The following is a 21,935-nucleotide window of genomic DNA, read 5'->3' on the forward strand; positions in this document are numbered from 1 at the left end:
TTATTTTTTTACCCATCTACACACATTACCCCATTATGACAAAGTGTAATCATGTTTTTAGAAATATTGACAAATGTATTGAAAATGAAATGCAGAAATATCTAATTAACATACAGTACCAGTCAAAAGTTTGGACACACCTATTCATTCAAGAGGTTTTCTTTATGTTTACTATTTTCTACATTGTATAATAATAGTGAAGACATCAAAACTATGAAATAACACATGGAATCATGTAATAACCAAAAAAGTGTTTAACACTCTTTGCTTTGATGACAGCTTTGCACACTTGGCATTCTCTCAACCAGTTTCACCTGGAATGCTTTTCCAACAGTCTTGAAGGAGTTCCCACATATGCTGAGCACTTGTTGGCTGCTTTTCCTTCACTCTGCGGTCCAACTCATCCCACACCATCTCAATTGGGTTGAGGTCGGGTGATTGTGGAGGCCAGGTCATCTGATGCAGCACTCCATCCCTCTCCTTCTTGGTCAAATAGCCCTTACACAGCCTGGAGGTGTATTTTGGGTCATTGTCCTGTTGAAAACCAAATGATAGTCCCACTAAGCGCAAACCAGATAGGATGGCGTATCGCTGCAGAACTTTGACATTATGGGGTATTGTATGTAGGCTGGCGACAAAAACATAAATTTTTAATTCAGGTAACACGTGGAAAAAGTCAAGGGTTGTGAATACTTTATGAAGGCACTCTATGCATGCAGCATCAAAAATGCCTTCCCTATGGTTCCAAATATCTGTCATTGGCCTAAACATTGTTGCAGGAATAGGTCAAAGTTGCACAGCACAACCTAAATGAGTCGATCATAAAATCACAGCCTTCATTCAAAAGATTGCAGTCATTACAAAAACGAATTGTGTGAAGTCATTCATTATAGTGAGTAGAGGGAGAACTTATGCAAGTTCTTGGAATGCATTCATATACGTTTGTTGCAATGCCATGCATCAGTAAAACAAGCATGAACCCTAGGAGAGGTGAGGGAGTGGGCAAGTTGTGGGGAAATTGTACGTTTTAACATCTGCTGAAAAACATAATAATGTGATTGTGTTTGTGTGTGTGATTGACTCTACATACAGTAATGAGAGAAAATTGATTGGGGTACTCACAGTGCTTGGAGAGGAAACATTCAATGTGCCCATGGATGAGCGGGCACATGAGACGTGGCTTCAGTTCATGTCAGGAGAGAGAGTTGACAATGGTAGTGGAGTGAAGTGGTCATCACCTCTTAATCAGGGAATATGAGGGGACTTAGCTGTAAATACAAATAGCAGATACATTCCATTACATCTGCGCCATCGTAGGTTTGGGCAACGAGTTTCCCCATGAAGTTAAACTCAGACATCTCAGAATTCACAAAGTCAAACACAGACTGCGCATCTCGCCCACTTGAGACAAAGTAGCCCAAGAAACGTTCCTCAATAAAGCCCTGATCATCCACATACCTGACGATAACTGACAACTGCAAGCAGACTGGTGGCACCATAGGTTCCAGAGTGGTGGGGCAATTTTTTCCCCCCTGGGGCCTGGAGTTTTTCCTTATCTGTTAACTGAACCAGGACAACTCTGGACCCTATAAGGTATGACAGTGATTAACCAGTTGTAAAAATATTTTAAATGGGCTACGATGGGACCAGTTTTCCTAATCAGGTTACATGGTTTTAAAAAACTCCTGGGGAAAAAACTCCTGGCCCTGGGGGGGATGAAAACCCTGTCAAACTGCAGCAACCTTATACTTGTTCATATGAATTATATTTAGACTAGATTAAGAGGGGGATTTCCTCTACCCAGACACAGAGACAACAACTGATAGACATTAGAACTCACAGGGCTGTTCTCTCTCTCTCTCTCTCCACTCTTTTCCTCAGAACTCTAGTCTTTTCCTCAGAAGTCTGTCCTTGTCTCCAGATGTGGTAGCCCAAGGTTATTCTGTATTCTGTTTTACACCTCAAACCCCTAGGATTCCTCCTGCAGACATGGTCTAGAACCTACACCTCAACCATCTTACCCTGTTTGCAAGACCAGATTATTTATTCAAAGCAAACAATTTACACAGGGTCTGTAAAGAAGTGTACATTTACTGTTGCTAGTCATACAACTGGCCTCAACTCTGTAAGGTCAGAAACTCCAGTTCCCTTGTGTGTTAATGACTGACTATAGAGTGAAGTTGCACCCAGAGAACAGAAGGGAATATTGTACATGGTCAATGTGTAAGGATGCTTCAGATAATTAGGCCTACTCATCTCTACCATTAGGTGTGTAAAAATAGCAGTGTAGTTACTAAAAATGTCCAACAGGGTATTTCAAAACCCCTCTTATATCAGTCATGGCTCAGACTGAACACTCTTTAAGATTATATACATAAGGCCTTTGTATTAATGAGTGTATGGTTTAAACAAGTAGGACAATGGAAGCATCTCATACTACAAATACATAATTACATTATTATAGTTACTATATAGCACACGGCCACATTGTCCCCTAGGGGAGATATGCACACTATACTAACACACCTGACAGCTACTTTGTTTAAACTTTAAAATGTATGCAAAATAAAAGAAGCAGATTTTTGTTTCTGCCTATGGGCACTGGGAGAACCAGAAAACAATTTGTCCGGATTACTATGTGGCTTGCACTCTATGCGATTTCCAGGACGAAAATGCACACTAAAACAGACCTGATCCCGCAGAAAAGCCTAGACATAAGCATCTTTCTTTTTTCGACCGGGGACTTTGTGGCAAATGTTTTCTCAAACTTTGTCCCCCTGCATTGAAACGCGTCCACAAAAATGGATGCTGGACCAGACATTGTAATTACACCCCACACTATCCAAGACAAACCCTTAAAGCGGCAATCAGCGGTTGAAACATAACCAAACAGTTTAAACAAAACAAAGCGTTCTCCCCGTCTCAATAAAAAGCTGAGTGTTGGGGCTTGAGAAATATATAACCAGTCTCAAGTTCATAGACAGAGCAAATTGAAGGACTGACCATCCATGATATAAAAATTATAGTTTTAATCATGTTTTGAGGCTATACAGTGTTTGTTCACTTTATAAACATTGGAGAATAACAAGCTTATATTTTGGGTTCTGATGAGGTATGACAGTTGAACTAAACTCATGAGGCATTTATAAGTTATATTCTTCAAGAATCAATGACAACATATAATTCATTTACATCAAAACATGGATGTAGCAACTACAGATTGCCCCTTTAACACCAAGAATAACAACAGACCAGCAAGAGATTGACAACAAGGTCAGTCTGCTACAGCAGAGGGCAATGGTATTTCTCATTTTAACAGACAACCAGGCCGCTGGTGTAGGCTCCGAGATATATAAATGTATACATCAAGACATATTGGATTATCTACCATATTTACCTTTCTATATGGATTTACTCTCTGTCCACAGTCTGGAAAACAAAATATGATATCAGCCGATATCAGACGCAAGCTTGTATCTCTATATATCGACCAACCATAGTCTATAATAGGCCCCCACCAAAACAAATCTATCCAATCCATATGCATATCATACACATCATTGTGCATTTAACATATGGGCAACCCAGGTAGGCTATTTATACCTGTAACAGTTGGGTCGTTAAGTTCGTTTAAACCGCGTGGCTGTGGATCTGGCTGGAATTGAATGGCCCCAGCCTTTATATAGTGAACGGCTGTGGCTTCGGTGGGACACTGGTAGACCTGTAATTAATCTCTGTCACATAATGAGTCTCAGTGCTGTTCCCAGTCACTCGATTAGTAGTGTGTGGTAAACCCGGGCTGTAGTTTGGGGTTTGTGGGAGTTGGAGGCGAGCAGCCGAGGAGCTGAGCCTCTCAGCAACTCAGACCCAGAGTTTTCGCTACCCGCCACTGGCTGGGGCCTGATTTAAATCCAATCACAATTTATAGACAATGTCTTATTTAGAGGGATATTGCTTCTATTCTGACCCGTTTGGCTTTTTGAGGTATTGCTGCTGGGATTATTTATACTACACTGATGAATGGTGGGGATGGAATCGAATTCAGGGGAATTTCAGGATTGATTCCATTTAGACCGAAATAGGGGGAAATTATCGGTTGGAATTCAGAATAATTGGCGTGAATGAATATAACTTTTACAGGACTTAATTTAGCATGCACATACAGGTAGCTGCCAGAATAAAGGAAACACTTGCATAAATGAGGGATACAAAGTATATTGAAAGCAGTTGCTTCCACACCATAGACATTAAAACCAGTTCCACACAGGTGTGGTTCCTGGTCCCCATCATGCTTAGGGTCATGTATAAAAAAGCTGGGCAGGCCCAGTTGACCTTTATTTTGTTTGTGACAAGATCTGAGATCTTTGACTTTGAAAGAGGGGTGATCTCAACCCAGTTGAATGAAGATGTTTTATGATGGTGTTTCCTTTTAGTTTGTAAATTACATGTACATTACAACAATAACAATGCCAGAAGTAGCCTATGTTTCTAATCATATTTCTCAACACAAAGCCTATATTTAATTTTCAAACCAGCATTTGTCTATATTTCTCTGATTTCAGACACAATATTCTTGGTGTGATGATTATGTAAGGTCCATTCTAGAACATATTTAATATTTTCTGTGCAATCAAGGGGGTTACATAGAAGAAGAATTCAATTTATAGAAACCCTCTTACACACCCCTACTTGTTTCATTTGATTGGTTCCGCTATATGGGTTGCATGTACAGTGAGGGAAAAAAGTATTTGATCCCCTGCTGATTTTGCACGTTTGCCCACTGACAAAGAAATGATCAGTCTATAATATTAATGGTAGGTTTATTTGAACAGTGAGAGACAGAATAACAAAAAAGAAATCCAGAAAAACCCATGTAAAAAATGTTATAAATTGATTTGCATTTTAATGAGGGAAATAAGTATTTGACCCCCTCTCAATCAGAAAGATTTCTGGCTCCCAGGTGTCTCTTATACAGGTAACGAGCTGAGATTAGGAGCACCCTCTTAAAGGGAGTGCTCCTAATCACAGTTTGTTACCTGTATAAAAGACACCTGTCCACAGAAGCAATCAATCAATCAGATTACAAACTCTCCACCATGGACAAGACCAAAGAGCTCTCCAAGGATGTCAGGGACACGATTGTAGACCTACACAAGGCTGGAATGGGCTACAAGACCATCGCCAAGCAGCTTGGTGAGAAGGTGACAACAGTTGGTGCGATTATTCGCAAATGGAAGAAACACAAAATAACTGTCAATCTCCCTCGGCCTGGGGCTTCATGCAAGATCTCACCTCGTGGAGTTGCAATGATCATGAGAACGGTGAGGAATCAGCCCAGAACTACACGGGAGGATCTTGTCAATGATCTCAAGGCAGCTGGGACCATAGTCACCAAGAAAACAATTGGTAACACACTATGCCATGAAGGACTGAAATCCTGCAGCGCCCGCAAGGTCCCCCTGCTCAAGAAAGCACATGTTCATTGGCACACTTCAGACGGGCATGTATATCTGAATGATTCAGAGGAGAACTGGGTGAAAGTGTTGTGGTCAGATGAGACCAAAATAGAGCTCTTTGGCATCAACTCAACTCGCCGTGTTTGGAGGAGGAGGAATGCTGCCTATGACCACAAGAACACCATCCCCACCGTCAAACATGGAGGTGGAAAAATTATGCTTTGAGGGTGTTTTTCTGCTAAGGGGACAGGACAACTTCAACGCATCAAAGGGACGATGGATGGGGCCATGTACCGTCAAATCTTGGGTGAGAACCTCCTTCCCTCAGCCAGGGCATTGAAAATAGGTCGTGGATGGGTATTCCAGCATGACAATGACCCAAAACACACGGCCAAGGCAACAAAGGAGTGGCTCAAGAAGAGGCACATTAAGGTCCTGGAGTGGCCTAGCCAGTATCCAGATCTTAATCCCATAGAAAATATGTGGAAGGAGCTGAAGGTTCGAGTTGCCAAACGTCAGCCTCGAAACCTTAATGACTTGGAGAAGATCTGCAAAGAGGAGTGGGACAAAATCCCTCCTGAGATGTGTGCAAACCTGGTGGCCAACTACAAGAAACGTCTGACCTCTGTGATTGCCAACAAGCGTTTTGCCGCCAAGTACTAAGTCATGTTTTGCAGAGGGGTCAAATACTTATTTCCCTCATTAAAATGCAAATCAATTTATAACATTTTTGACATGCGTTTTTCTGGATTTTGTTGTTGTTTTTCTGTCTCTCACTGTTCAAATAAACCTACCATTAAAATTATAGACTGATCATTTCTTTGTCAGTGGGCAAACGTACAAAATCAGCAGGGGATCAAATACTTGTACATGTATGTATGCCACATCGAGTGTGTATGTTTGTGTGGGTGTGTTTTAGCCGGTTCCTGTGCCTGCCGAGTGTGTGGGTTGTTGTGTGATGAGTGTCCAGGAATGTGGAAGTGGGACAAGTTGACATTCGATTCCCTAACCAATCACATAGTCTGACCATTGTATGTATCTGATTGGGAGGGGGATGACTTCAGTATATATTGACCATGGAGGGAATGGAGGGATATACAGAGAAGAACGCATTGAAAGAAGCAGAGAAAGAACCAAAGTTATACTATTACCACTCACTGGTAGTTCAAGAAGGCAGCAAGACAACCACCCAAAAACAACATGAAGTCTCTGACTCTCCTGACCATTTGTGCTGTCCTGTCGGTCTCTCTGTCCATGAACGGTAAATTGGGAAAGCATATTGTGTTGTTTCATAACTTCTGATTGTGACGATGTATTCTGAAAGAGATTAACTAACGAGAGAACTAACGTAACACGTTTTATAGTAAGACATTATAAAAGCTCATACATGCTTATAACAAGCCTTAAAGCATTAGCCAATGTAATTTTCTCCGTTCAACAGACTTGGATCCTGATGTGGTTGTCGATCCTGCTCCTGACCCTCCCGCTGAACCAGCACCAGCCGCAGACTCCTCCGCATCTTCATCAGCTTCCTCCTCTTCCTCCTCGGCTTCCGACTCATCAGCCTCTGACTCCTCTGCCTCAGACTCCTCGGACTCTTCCTCATCCTCTTCCTCGTCTTCCTCTTCAGAGTCAGCTAGTGCTGAAGGTCTGCCATCTCTCGAACTCCTCTAAATGGTGTCATTGCTCAGCAGTGTGCTGATGTAAAGTTAACAGACGCATTGATCCTAGCAGAAAGTGTATGCTGTGTATGCAGATCTGCATAGAAAGGGAAGAGTGTAGCCTTCTTTGTGTTTGTATTTGTAATGGTATCAGGAAATGTATAGGAGTATGTGTACATGTTTGTGTTGACATTTACAAAAAATGGGAAGTGAAACTGTTCATTAATATAGGCTACCGTTGCTGCTCTATAATAGGAAGTAAAACCACATTTGTACTGTATAAGGGTTGACGTGTGTGTGTGTGTGTGTGTGTGTGTGTGTGTGTGTGTGTGTGTGTGTGTGTGTGTGTGTGTGTGTGTGTGTGTGTGTGTGTGTGTGTGTGTGTGTGTGTAGGTGTAGGTGTTCCAGCTACAGCAGAGGACCCAGCTGCAGCTACAGAGCCAGAGGTGATCATGAAGAGAGACCTGGCCTCAGTGCTGCTGAGGAGAAAGAGGGCGGCTGGACCTGCAGCTGCTGCCTTCACCCTCACCCAGGTGGAGAGGTAGGCTCCAATACCCTTTTAGAACTAGAAATTCTAGAACACACACCCTTCACAGAACTACTCCACCATTACTCGATAGAAGATGTACAAGTTAATAGACGATTCGACATTCAGACAACATTCTCTATAGCAAATAGACAAATGCCCTACCAGTACTGTAGTACACTACTTCAATACTACAGTACTTTTACTCAAGCTTTTTGCTACCATCACTCAACACTACACTACACACACTCTACTATGGCTATCTGCCAGCAAACAGCTGTCACAACCATATGTCAAATGTGACCTACTATAATTATGGGGGTTCCTTTTCCTGAAAGCCTCATTTAGTCGTTTAACAGTCAAGGGTGTTACGTCACGTATGATTTGGTGTTATAATGTGTGGCGTTGCAATGATGCTTGGGAAAAAGTGTGGAATGTTAATTGCATCGTCACCGCCAAGAGACCAAATAATCTGTTTACATTTTACCCTACACGTTTACATTTAGGCCACACTCTTAATGTACTTCATACAAGCCAAATGACTGGAGCAAAATATGCAGAATATTTGTCCTATTTTGTAAAAAAACACACACAAAAAACACATGAAACAAGAAATCAATTAACCCCAACTTTCTCTCTCTCTCTCTCTCTCTCTCTCTCTCTCTCTCTCTCTCTCTCTCTCTCTCTCTCGTCCAGTCTGAGTGAGGTGTGTGAGCTCAACCTGGCCTGTGAGCACATGGCGGAGACAGCAGGCATCGTTGCAGCATACACCGCATACTATGGACCACCTCCCTTCTAAACAGACTCTTTACTATACAAACTGGAGAGAGAGAAAATACTCTCTTCCATTTCACCATCATGAAGCTACATTCTTGAGAAGGGATCAACTACTCCCTACAGTGTCCTTATAAGGGCATAGAAAAACAAAAACTAACTGGTTTCGTCCACGTTTTAGGGAGCAGACCGAGTTATGGGACTTTACGAGACCAGCCACAAGTGAAATTGGTTGCTACAGTACTCGTAGTGCCGGCTGTAACTATATGTTTTGGGTAATGTAAGAAAAGGCATGTCTGACCCAAGCTTTTGTAATATTGAGGAGAAACTAGAGGCACATAGGAACTGAGTCCTGTGGTTATAAATTGCTCAACATCAATATCACAACGAATGGTGCTAAAACCGCAAATGTATTGTATCATAAATGCATCAATCTTTATCCGTTTTGTAGTGTCAGGTAGGCTAAAGCGCACATTATCATTTATCTGCAATATATTATAACCATAAAGTTCATTTTATTTGAAAATATTAAATTGTGTCCTGTTCATAGTGTAATTATTGCTGAATGTCAATACTGTCATAGATTTGTATTGATTGATTTAGTGATGATGACAATCGTATAAGGAGGGGTTTAGAAAGAGTGACACCACAGTTTGTATGCAACTCAAACCTTGTTGACTGACACTTTGACTACTGCCTTGCACATAAGTGTTGAATAAAGTCTAGAACATTTTAATATTTTGTGTTTGGGCGTTTTCTTTATAGCAAATTGAGGACAGTATTGGGACCTAGGCCATGCAGGCTTCTATACCAGTCTGTCTCACTTGTCCTCTTGGGTATTTGTTTGAATAAGTATTTGTTTTATACCTAAAGACTAGATATTAACACATGAGGGCATATCTCACTGACTGGCATCCACCACAGGAGGTTGGTGGCACCTTAATTGGGCAGGACGGGCTCGTGGTAATGGCTGGAGAAGAATGAGTGGAATGGTATCAAATACATCTAACACGTGGTTTCCATGTGTTTGATGCCATTCCATTTGCTCCGTTCCAGCCATTATTATGAGCCATCCTCCCCTCAGCAGCCTCCACTGCTGAGTGTCCACATGGGAAACACTATTCATGGCACTTCGATACCGAAGTGACTTTTTCGTAGAGGGCTAGGAAAACTTACGCAGCAGGTTAGGATAATTTATGTAGCAGGTTAGAAGACTGAGGTTAAAGGTTGGGAAAAGGGTTAGCAAAAATGCTCTCTTAACCTGCTACGAAAATCAATTTGTCTCGAAGTGCCGTGAAAAGAGTGTGTCCCCTGTCCTGCCCACACATCCACCTTATAATACAGTATGTCATCCGTCTTATAATCATAGCCTGGCCTGGTGGTATTCACGTGACCGCGCCGCCACAGATCAACCTACAACCTGTGTGAAGCTAGCCACAATACTGGAATTTACGGTTCGCCTTCAAAATAAATGTCCCCCATTGAAAGTGATTCAAACGGATACAAATAGTGGATTCATGACATATTTGGACTAGACAATACTAAACAAGGTCGGAATGTTGTTATATAAATAAATTTTAAAAATACAATAATTAGTTAATTTGACACCAAAAAGTTTTAAAAAATTGAAACCGCACTGTGGATGTATTAGACTTGCATTGGTGGCACAATTATATGCGCTCTACAGCCTTACCTATGGATCTTGGGACCATGAAATGGGGTATCAGCCTACTCAGTGACACTCACAGAACACAACTGTGTAGAGTTTACACAAATATTAGCATCTTAGCTCTTATTGCAGGACTTTGACTGTGGGAAATGTAAATGTAAAATGTAAAAATGTAAAATGTAAATCACCTTTCCAGTCAGTCTATTGTGTGTTGAACATTAATATTGCACTGTACAGCCTAACCTATGGATTGTGCACCCATGAAATGGGGTATCAGCCAACTCACTGACACTCACAGAACACAACTGTGTAGAATTTACACAAATATTAGTGTCTTAGCTCTTGCACAGTCCAATATGAATGTTCAATACGCACAATGAGCTGATTTCCCACAGTAAAAGTTCCCTAATAAGAGCAAAGTAGTTTTCTGTGGGTGTCACTGAATAGGCTGATACTCCATTTCATGGGAGCACAATCTCTAGTTTAGGCTGTACAGTACATATTAGTATGCCCCCAAGGCAATTATGTGGTCTAATACAGCCACAGTGGGATTTCAACAAATATATGTTTATTGACACAAATTATGAATTAATGCACTTCATTTTTAATTATGTAATAACATTATAACCTTGTTTAGCATTATCTAGTCCAAATATGGCTTGATTCCACTGTTTGTATCCGTTTGCAATGGGGGAACCTTTATTTTGAAGGCGAAATCAACTATTCTGGCTAATCTTTGTTGTGTCTAGCGTCACACAGGTCTACTTACTAACGGGGAAATAACAGGGTATTGGTAGTGAAAAAAGTACCGTTTTGAAATTACGACTTTGTGGAAAATATGGAGTTTCTTATAGGAAGCCCCTTCTCTTCTCCTGTTGGACAACGAATTGGTAAGTCGGGAGAAATATTGCAGAAAGCTGTTCAAAGCAGAGCCATCAAAGCTAATTATGCGTCGCTCGAGCCGCAATGTTGAATGACATCACAACTAAACTTTAGAAAGTTGCAAACTGTATCTAGCTAGCTATTTATTTATGTTCAAACGTTTAATACATTTTGTCAAAGTTACAGGGGCTATTTTGTTATAGAGGTTCAGACAGAAATTGAGGAATTGCAGCTACTTTTATTTGCTAAGTACTATATACGTATAAATGTTAATGTCGATATCTGCCTTGAAAGATGTGTTCTCAAACCAATCAAATACTAGAGGCAGTCTAAATGATCCTTATCGCCCATTTGATTCGTAACCTCTGGTGACATGACAGCAATATTGACGAATCACTGATGTCAATGGGTGGGTTTAGGGCCATAGAAGTTGTTGCTTACTTCCTTATTCAAAACTGGACCAAAGCAGCCCTTTGGCTCACAAACCGTTTTAAACTAGACCCCATTTCAAGACTGAATTTATAATCAGCCTAACCTATGAACATTTCACAATTCATTTAAATCCTAGATCCCTGGTTTCTTAAATGACATTGCATTATTGCAGTCAAAGTTGGTCAACTTCCACATCATTACGTCATTGATATCTGGAACAAACTGTCTATATCAAATGCAGATAATGTTTTTATGTCACAGGTCTTTTGATGGAGATGAGCTATGGACAGTTATGTCTACTGTCCAGTCTAGTGAAAGTGTTGACATCCTTGCTGATCTTTTGTTCATGATATCACACACACACACACACAAACCCTCTTACTTCATCCACTTCTCCCTCTCTCTCTCACATGTCATATGTTTAGACTACCTTGGAGGGAATGCGAACAGAACCAGCTGACAGTCACATGAAATAGGGGGAGTGACAGAGAGAGAGAGAGAGAGAGAGAGAGAGGGTGGGTGAGAGGGTGAGAGGGAAATGAGGGAGATTAGCAGAGAATTATAAGGACCAACAAAAGGGGCCACAGTGGAGTGCTTAGAGGATGAAATGGGAACAAACATTACTCAATAAATGCCAAGGGGTTGACTTTGATCACATTTAGCTGAGCTTAGATAATTTGTTAGATTGTAAATACTTTAAACTTAATCATTATTCAATTAAAATCAACCAACAATTGTTTATAACAATTATGTGTAGGCCAATGCCTGCTGAATAGGTTTGACAGTAGGCCTACGTTTACGGTCGCTCATAGGCTAGGTGGTATCCTATGTGTTATCTTGATATCTAGCTGCATTGATATGTATTGATAAGTATCGATAATGCTGGGGTATAAAATGTGACTTTATAGTCTGCCTATCTGCATAATCATCCATGTTGTTTGTCTATCTGCATACAGTAGACATGATTAATCATCCATGTTCTTTGTTGTCTCAGACAGTCATAATAAGAGTATAATATCATATTGTTTGTCGTCTCAGACAGTCATAATAAGGGGATAATATCTCCTGTTGATGTTGACAGAACGAGCCACCAGCGCCGTGCTGCATTCAGAGGACTGGGCCCTTAACATGGAGATATGTGACATCATCAACGAGACAGACGAAGGGTAACTATGGATGCAGTCACTTAGGCCATTTGTTTTCTATTGTGTTTTTATTGATGACTGTTTTGTACAGCATCTTTTTCGATGTCAAACAGTTACCACCACTGATAATATGATAACAATAAATACAGTCTTTCTGTGAATTGATGCTGGAAGTGCGTATGTGTGGTTTTCCTCCCTAGACCCAAAGATGCAGTCAAAGCCATAAAGAAGAGGATTGTGGGTAATAAGAGCTTCAGGGAGATCATGTTGGCTCTGACAGTGAGTATTAGTTCAGTTCTTTCTATTCCATATTCTAAAGATTGGCATTCTCTTGATGGGGAATGTTGAATCATCTGGGTCTCTCACTGGGGATTCCCGAGACGGGAATTGAGTGACTTCAGGGAGTGACTGAACCGCACCTGCTATTTCAACCTCTAAATGCCCGGCTATGAAAAACCAAGTGACATTTTCTCCTGATGTACTGACCTGTTGCAACCTCTACAACCACTGTGATTATTATTTCACTCTGCTGGTCATCTATGAAAGTTTGAACGTCTTGGAGAAAAATCTGACCTTAATGGCCATGTACTGTTATAATCTCCACCCGGCACAGCCAGAAGGGGACTGGCCACCCCTCAGAGCCTGGTTCCTCTCTAGGTTTCTTCTTAGGTTTCTGCCTTTTCTAGGGAGTCTTCTACATCTGCATTGCTTGCTCTTTGGGGTTTTAGGCTGGGTTTTCTGTATAGCTCTTTGTGACATCTGCTGATGTAAAAAGGGCTTTATAAATATTGATTGATAAATGGGGCTGTATACAGTACAGTACAGTTTGTTCCTTGCAGTGTGTGTATTCTCAGTCGTTCCTCCTGTATCTATCTTTAGGTTCTGGAGGCGTGTGTGAAGAACTGTGGCCATCGGTTCCACGTTCTAGTGGCGTCCCAGGACTTTGTGGAGGGGGTTCTGGTACGAGCCATCCTGCCCAAGAACAACCCTCCCACCACCCTGCACGACCGGGTGCTGAGCCTCATACAGGTGGGTTGCATCTCATAGGTTGAGTCTGAAATGGCACGTATATAGTGCACTACGTTTGGGCTCTGGCCAATAGGGGGCCATTTCAGACGATCCATTTGGATTGTATACAGGTACTGTACAACTCCGCTGTTTATTGACTGTTGATTTGGCTTGGACATTATCCCACTATTGCAAGACTGTAGAGGCCCTTGTTATAAGTTATGATAGGGTTAATGCAGTGATTTAATGTCATTTAATGTCATGTCAATTAGAGATAATGGAGAAATTGGTTGAAATGACAACGTTCATTACAAACTCAGAACTTTATGAATGAACAGAGAAAACATGCCTTTGTCTATCATAAAGTATCTTCTTATCCTCCTCCCCTCTCAAACTCTATCCCACTCGCACTCTCTATCTTTCTCTATCTGTCTCTCTCTCACTCTCTCTCTCTCTCTCTCAGGCGTGGGCCGATGCGTTCCGTAGCTCTCCCTCCCTAGGAGGTGTGGTCTGTGTGTATGAGGATCTGAGGAGGCGGGGCCTGGAGTTCCCTATGACCGACCTGGACGCCCTCTCCCCCATCCACACTCCCCTCAGGGTAAGGCTCATAGAGATCCTCTAATTTACTGTTGATTCCTTATGTAATTCTATGGTGAGGCACGTCACCTGCTGAACTTTGACCTTTAGACTCTTCATGTCTGTTATCTCTGGATAGATCACTATTTATCTTACACAAAAACACACACACACACACCCTTCCCACAAAACATACCCTTTACTATGTTGAGGTTCCGATGGCTCAGTTGGTTGGAGCATGATGTTTGCATTCCTGCATGAGCCATGTCTGTTGTTTTGGATCAAATCATGTGCTAACTGACTCTATTACATTGCTGTCTTTCTGTTGTTTCCTAGAGCATTCCAGAGAACGACTCCTCTGTTACAGTGCCAGCTCCACCTCCTCAGAGTCAGACTCCCCGTGGCCCTGCTGCCTCGGTCCCTACCCAGGCTGCACTGACTGCCTTGCCCCCACAGCTCAGCGATGGACCCATCTCCATCTCTCCTCAACAGGTACTGAATAGATTGTAAATGCATTACCCTTTTGATATTGTGGGAATACTCATGTACACACAGTGTGAGTAAATACTAGCTACAGTTAAACGAGGCCCTAAGTGTTGGTTCTGTTTAGGACCACTTATGATTTATCTCTTCAAATTGTTGGGAAAAGCCCATGTTTAAACCAGCGCCTAGGGGAAATGTCTGTATGTACCACCGTGGTTAAAGTGGTAAGGCCTCCTCAATAGCCTCTATGATTATTTTCCTCCTCTCCTCATGTCTTTCCCCAAGCCTCATTTAAGAAAGAGTTGACAAAGAGCCTAAGGATGATTCTGTTGATGAACTTTCAGGCCCAGAAGCTGAGAGTTGACCTGGCTCTGGTCAGGGGGAACCTGACTGTGATGACTGAGATGTTGAACCAGCTGACGCCTGGACAGAGCCAGCAGGAGGACTCAGAGCTACTGCAGGTCTGTCTGCACGTCTTTCTTCCTCTCATGCATCTCTACTCCCTCTCTTTCTCTCTCTCTCCCCCCCGCCCTCCTTCTGTCGCTCTCTCTCTTTCTCTCTCTCTCCCCCCGCCCTCCTTCTGTCGCTCTCTCGCTTTCTCTCTCTCCCCCCCCCGCCCTCCTTCTGTCGCTCTCTCTCTTTCTCTCCCCCCGCCCTCCTTCTGTCGCTCTCTCTCTTTCTCTCTCTCTCCCCCCGCCCTCCTTCTGTCGCTCTCTCTCTTTCTCTCTCTCTCCCCCCGCCCTCCTTCTGTCGCTCTCTCTCTTTCTCTCTCTCCCCCGCCCTCCTTCTGTCGCTCTCTCTCTTTCTCTCTCTCTCCCCCCGCCCTCCTTCTGTCGCTCTCTCTCTTTCTCTCTCTCTCCCCCCCGCCCTCCTTCTGTCGCTCTTCTCTCTCTCTCCCCCGCCCTCCTTCTGTCGCTCTCTCTCTTTCTCTCTCTCTCCCCCCGCCCTCCTTCTGTCGCTCTCTCTCTTTCTCTCTCTCTTCCACTCCCTCTAACCCCCGTCCCTCCCAACCCCCTCTGTTTGTGTGAGCAGCAGTTGTACCAGGTGTGTAGGGAGATGCAGAGCCGTGTGGTGGAGCTGATCCCCAGGCTGGTGGACGAGGGCCTCATAGAGGAGCTGCTGGTCGTCAACGATGACTTAAACAATGCCTTCATCCGCTACGACAGGTAAGGCAGACACACACACGCACACACCAGACCTGGGTTCAAATACATGTGTATTTGTTATTTAAATACTTATGTTCTGTGTATTTGAGTATTTTCAAATAATGTGGCTCGAATCAACTACTTCTATTGAGAGTATTTTCAAATAATTTCCTATAAATAGCCTACTATTTGGAAGTATTTTCATTTACTTCTTTCGAATACTATTTTCAAATACCTGTGCATGGGATTGTATTTGAATCAGAGGACTGTATATGAGTATTTTCAAATACATACCAATACTTTCCAAGTGTATTTCCAAATCCTGTACATTCTAATATTGAACTACTTATCTTTTCAAATAAAAAATATCTAATTACTTACTTCCAAATATCTTTGAAAATAATTGAAATACCGTAAATAGTATTTGAACCTAGGTCTGACACACACACACACACACACACACGACTCGGCTACTTGCATTCACAAACTGATTTGCCCTCAAAGACATTGAAAATGAGGCACATGTATTACACAGTACAGATTGTCCATGTTCTGAAGTCTGTGCTTTCAAGATTATACATCGTCTTTTTATTTTTCTCCCATGTTGTTTAGGTTTGACAGACTCAATAAGGCCCAGAGAACAACTACAGAGCAGGTACAGCCATCTGTCACTTTTGTTTTTGTATTTGTGTTTTTACATCTAGTTCAGTAGGGCACAATGTTCAGATATAAATATATTCTGTTGACAAGACATGCCTCTCTGACATGTACAGTAAGCAGTCATTTCAGCTCTCTTTATGGCAACTCTAATTGCAACGTTCAATACGCTGCACCATCCTGAACACGACTCAATGTATCCTCTCCCTCTGCCTTATAGCAGACTCCTGCCAGGGCCAACCTCATTGACCTCAGCCCTATGCCCCAGTCCCTCAGCCAACCAGCAACCACCTCTGCGGCCGCCAGCCAACCCGCATTCAGCGCTCCCTCCAATCAGAGGCAGGCAGCCAACCACAGTGAGTAGCATCTGTTTTGCATTAAAACTCAAGGCCTGTTGGACTCCATTTCTTAATCTCTCTTTAACATTACCAAAGTATGAAAAAACATTGACAAAAATAATCTACACAAAAAAACTGAGCCCGTATTCAGAAAGTCTCAGAGTAGGAGTGCTGATCTAGGATCAGGTCCTCCCTGTCCATATAATGGTATTCATTATGATCTAAAAGGCTAAACTGACCCTAGATCAGCACTCCTACTCTGAGGCTGTGGTCATTGAATAAAAGAAGGTGATCATTCTGGTTGGTTTCCCTCTCATACCCTGTCTCTGTGTGTCAGGTGCACCAGAGGAGGATGAGTTTGACATGTTTGCCCAGACCAGGGGCAGCTCTCTGGCCGATCAGAGGAAGAGGTGAGACACCTTCACTGTAGTGCTGTAGGGTGTTATATCAGTATACAAATATCAAAACACACCGAAGAAATGTACACCAAAGATGACTGTTATACATATTATGGTATGTAGTTCCACAGGAGGTTGGTAGGCACCTTAATTGGGGAGAACAGGCTTGTGGTAATGACTGGAGCGGAATAAGTGGAATGGTATCAAATACATCAAACACATGGCATTCCATTTGCTCCGTTCCAGCCATTATTATGAGCCGTCCTCCCCTCAGCAGCCTCCACTGATGTAGTGTTATGTACTGTGTGTGTGTGTGTGTGTGTGTCCAGTATGCGGTACGAGGACCCAGGAGCAGTGGAAGGACTGGCTGGAGCCCTGGACACCAGGTTGCAGGTTACTGGAGCGGTAATGTTTCTCATTCATTAGCTACAGTCAACATAACATATCCTACGGAAAGCACAGGGAAGGATATATATTTTGGTCTAAAAATACTGACTTAAAGGCCTTCAATTTACTGTTGATTTACATTCTGAATCATCCTGTTATTGCCAGCAATAAGGGTGTAACTTTCAGGAAGGGACCGTTTCGATGCAGACAACAGCAATGAGCCAATGTCCAACACACAGTCACAGTTAAATAACAGTTAAGTAACTACTCTATTAGCGATGATGCAGAAATGGGTTTGAATGAAAACATGCATTCACACGCTGAGGTCCTGAGGACTAGACACCACTAGAAACATCTGCCTTGTGCCGTTCTACTAAGACTCATTAACATCTCTTTGTTTCTTTTCTACCCTTCTTCTTCGTTCTATTTCTCTCCCTCCCTCAGATTCCTTCATCTAAGCCTAACCCTAAGAACTCCACCCTGGAAGACATTGACAGATGGCTGTCTGCGGACACAGAAACGGTAAGATGGTGACTTTTTAATGTGGTGTGTTTTCTTGTCCTTTCAACAAACATTAATGGGTTGTCATGAGTTGCTACATGTACTTGTTTCGTGTTACAGCAACCAGAGGCTGGGGACAGGGAAGGGCTGACCAGTGAGGGTAAGTCTTCAACTTGTTTTTCTTTCTTCCCTTTTTAACCATCATCATTGCCAAGATCCTATTTCTGCCTGTGCCAGTAGAAATCAGTGTTGCAATACCCACACCATTAACTCTCTCTCCCTCCCTCTCTCTTAGAGTTTGACAAGTTTCTGGAGGAAAGGGCGAAGGTGGCCGACCACATTCCCTCAACACGCAGCCTGCCCCCCGTCTCGTCCAGGCCCCCGCCACAATCCGCCCGGCAACAGGAGAGCTCCCATGATCAGCTTTTCTCACTCTGAGAGAGCGGCGCCCACACAGCAGAGGTGGACTCACAGGTCGACACACAATCCTAGCCTACACTGGTCAGCACATAGGATGAACACGCACAGTGCCTTGCTACCTTTTTAAATCATACAGTGTTTCTACTTTGAAATGAAGATGTTTTTCAGTCTTCACTTTGTGCTGTTGCTGTAGTTAGTCTATGACATGATGACAATCAGTTATGCTGTGGTGGCACTTTACTTTACCTTATCACTGTGGATATATCGCCTGAGTATGCACGCTTGGTAGCTCACACACACACACACACACACACACAGTGTGCAATGTCACCACCTTGTGGTGGTATCACATCATTCAATCCCTTTTTGCCTATACAGTAAGGGTACAAAACATTAAGAACACCTTCCTAATATTGACTCCGCCCGCCCGCCCTCAGAATAGCCTCAATTCGTCTGGGCATGGAATCTACAAGGTGTCGAAAGCGTTCCACAGGGATGCTGGCCCATGTTGACTCCAATGCTTCCCACAGTTGTGTCAAATTGGCTGGATGTCATTTGGGTGGTGGACCATTGATACACACAGGAAACTGTTGAGCGTGAAAAACCCAACAGTGTTGCAGTTCTTGACACACTCAAACCGATTCGCCTGGCACCTACTACCATACCCCGTTCAAAGGCACTTAAATATTTTATCTAGCCCATTCACTCTCTGAATGGCACACATACACAATCCATAGCTCAATTGTCTCAAGGCTTAAAAATCCTTCTTTAACATGTCTCCTCCCCTTCATCTACACGGATTGAAGTGGATTTAACAAGTGACATCAATAAGGGATCATAGCGTTCACCTGTATTCACCTGGTCAGTCTATGTTATGGAAAGAGCAGGTTCATAATGTTTTGTACACTCAGTGTATATTTAAAAGTCAGTGCTGTGTAGAATTCCTGAATACTGAGCCCAGTTGAATCAATGCAGAACGCAATATCAACCTTTTTCATGTAAATTCACAGTTAATTCTAATTCTGAAGTTTGATAGTGCAGTATATGAACTATGTGAACTATATATATGAAGCTTAATATTATTAATGAAAATAAACTAAGTTGATATTTGAAAACAATAGTACAGTGTTATTATTATTTATTATAGTGAAACCTATTAGTCTTGATACAGTATGTTGTGCTACTTTGTGGCTTTGACCATGAAGAGTCCAGTAACCCTAAATGAAAGGGGCTCTTGTCCTGACAAACATATTTTGTCTGGGCAGCCAGTTTGTTTCAGTCTCTCAGACTAAGGGTGCTCCACACGCTGCAGATACTAGTTATGTTTGTGTAGTATCAGGAACTTGTGTGATTATGACCTCACGACACTCCCCTGGCCACTGGGTCTCCCACCTGTTCCTAGTAGCCTTCTGTAGCTACATACATGGGATGGTATGAGGAATTATCAACTGTTTCCACTTCTGTAAGGTCATTGTGACACAATGAAGGTCAACAACTCACACCCTTCCTTCACGCTTCTCACCACTGCAAACCATCCCCACTCTAGCGTTGTCTCTCCTTTCCTGCCTATGGTGTTTCAACACTAAATCTTTGACTGAGTGATCATACCAGAGAGAGACAGTGTGTACAGTATTGCCTGTTCCAGTCATAGCTGATAAAATCCCTGTTGTTCAGGTGATAAGAGAGATTCCTGCCAGCTCCTACTTCATTGACATCAGTTATATTGTGTATTATTGTGTCCGTGTTCAAGGATGTCTGCACTGATACACTGACTGTATGGGCATATGGACACTCCAAAACAACCATGTATTATGAGAGGAAGACAGAGAAACCACATATTAGACTTGCCAGAGCTAGGGGAGAGGAGACAGGGAAGTGGGACAGTCCTCTGTACCTATTGATTCAAAGCCCTAGGCCTATTACAACTGTGAGAGTATTGTACTTCTGTGATTGACTTCACTTTAGACATCCATTATTTGGAAAATGAACGAATTGGTGAATTGGTTAAGGAGCGTTTCCCTGTGCTGGACATATCTGCTTGTCTTTCTCACCAGCGCAACTTCAGTGATTCCCAACCAGGAGCAGGTGCGCAGGGAAACTCCTACAGGCCAAAAATACACTGATTTCGATGATGTATCCTTTCTACGGACCAGATCAAGTAGTTTCGTATCTTCTTCGCAGCTGATTCGTCCATATTCACTCTCGATGAATGAGGAGAACTACCATTACACACCGAAACCCAAACACCTGCGGCACAACCGGCTCCTGCGCATTTTGGGCTCGTCTTTCGATCCGTTCTGGATGTCCATAGAACGCCCAGCCGAAGCAAGGGTTTGGACGTCGGAGGGGGAAAGCGTCGACACGGATGCGTCTGGTGGTCAAACTGCGTCTCGTGGTGACCCGCACGCCTTACCAAACTACACCACCAACGAGGGGTTCAACTTCGGCGAGTCTCCAGAGCTGACAGAGGGCGCAGCGCGCTACCAACGAAAACTAGAAAAGGAAGCAGAGGATTTGGATTTGAGTGAGCTTCCCGCAGACGTTGCCAGCACTCTGCGTGACTGGCTGGTCGGCTCCGCCACCTGTGGAATGCGCTACCAGTGGGTAAAATTAGCTCCGGTGTTCTGGCCCCGCTGGTTGCGCCACACCGACTGCGAAAAATCTGGTGGCTCGCGGAGTTGCTCTTTCCCCAGCGGGATGGCATGCCGCCAGGCCCAAACCACACAGATAAAGATTCTGGCCTGGCACTGCTGGAGCAGCGAAGAGGGAGGCGGGGATGGGTTAAGAGGGATGGCCGGGATCGACAGGGGGACTGTGGTGGTGGGGACAGGTGTTGCAGGCAGAAAGTGTTTGTGGAGGCAGGTGCCTTATCCTGTGGTTACAGCGTGTAAATGTTCATGCAAATAGTTTATTTGATCACTGTTAATCACGAACATGTAGCCTATTTGGGTTTGGCCTATATTCAAGATAGAATTGATTTGAAAATCTGATTGTCAATGTAGGCTTACAACAATTTGTTTTGCAAATGATTATCAATTATTGTTTGTCCAGCCCTGAAATTAGGCTACCTGTATACAATTAATTAACTTGGTTTTTGTGATCAACTTTAGTATACAACGAGGCTATTGGACGAAAATTGAATAAACTTTGTTTCCAACCAATGTGTTTAAATGTTTTTTTTTAGGTAGACCTTTTCTTTCTTTCTTGATAAGATTTCACATTTTGCAGCGTTTTTCTATTTATGTCACACAGGACAGCCTACTGTGACGGATAGGCATGAAGAACGTTCTGTTTTCGAAATTATTCTAGAATACAACGCTGTCCTTTTATTTTATTTATTGTCAACGAGCGTCATCTAGTGGTAACATCATAATACAAACGTGTCAATGTATTTTATCCCCGACATTTTCCATACGCACAACAAGCTTATTTCTCAAACATTTTGTGCACACATTTGTTTACATCCCTGTTAGTGAG

The 21,935-nt window shown here is 42.8% G+C and overlaps 3 protein-coding genes across 6 annotated transcripts; all 3 read left to right on the plus strand.

The window, feature by feature from the left end:
• The first annotated feature begins 6,548 nt into the window (after nt 1-6,548).
• Nucleotides 6,549-9,153, plus strand: bglapl (bone gamma-carboxyglutamate (gla) protein, like). Of its 2 annotated transcripts, none has more exons than XM_041838418.2 (4): nt 6,549-6,717; nt 6,898-7,104; nt 7,511-7,658; nt 8,340-9,153. In XM_041838418.2, exons 1-4 carry the CDS (start codon nt 6,657-6,659, stop codon nt 8,440-8,442), a joined length of 519 nt encoding a protein of 172 aa, XP_041694352.1. In that variant the 5' UTR covers nt 6,549-6,656; the 3' UTR covers nt 8,443-9,153. The 2 variants fall into 2 exon arrangements, with proteins under 2 accessions (XP_041694352.1, XP_041694353.1); XM_041838419.2 differs by having other exon boundaries at nt 7,517-7,658.
• Nucleotides 9,154-10,826: 1,673 nt separating this feature from the next.
• LOC121533133 (target of Myb protein 1) lies at nt 10,827-18,915 on the plus strand. Of its 3 annotated transcripts, none has more exons than XM_045219192.1 (15): nt 10,827-10,976; nt 12,482-12,566; nt 12,746-12,824; nt 13,425-13,574; nt 14,017-14,151; nt 14,466-14,621; nt 14,957-15,073; nt 15,645-15,778; nt 16,370-16,412; nt 16,635-16,770; nt 17,090-17,162; nt 17,480-17,555; nt 17,982-18,059; nt 18,159-18,198; nt 18,334-18,915. In XM_045219192.1, the coding sequence occupies exons 1-15, from the start codon at nt 10,925-10,927 to the stop codon at nt 18,474-18,476; spliced, it is 1,497 nt and encodes a 498-aa protein (XP_045075127.1). In that variant the 5' UTR covers nt 10,827-10,924; the 3' UTR covers nt 18,477-18,915. The 3 variants fall into 3 exon arrangements, with proteins under 3 accessions (XP_045075127.1, XP_045075128.1, XP_045075129.1); XM_045219193.1 differs by having other exon boundaries at nt 16,638-16,770; XM_045219194.1 differs by having other exon boundaries at nt 10,908-10,976; nt 12,439-12,566.
• A 913-nt stretch (nt 18,916-19,828) lies between these two features.
• LOC121532534 (noggin) lies at nt 19,829-21,631 on the plus strand. The gene has a single exon (XM_045219200.1). It carries the CDS (start codon nt 20,442-20,444, stop codon nt 21,363-21,365), a length of 924 nt encoding a protein of 307 aa, XP_045075135.1. The 5' UTR covers nt 19,829-20,441; the 3' UTR covers nt 21,366-21,631.
• The last annotated feature ends 304 nt before the right edge of the window (nt 21,632-21,935 follow it).

Source organism: Coregonus clupeaformis, unplaced genomic scaffold, assembly GCF_020615455.1.
Source record: "Coregonus clupeaformis isolate EN_2021a unplaced genomic scaffold, ASM2061545v1 scaf2135, whole genome shotgun sequence".
NCBI lineage: Eukaryota > Metazoa > Chordata > Actinopteri > Salmoniformes > Salmonidae > Coregonus > Coregonus clupeaformis.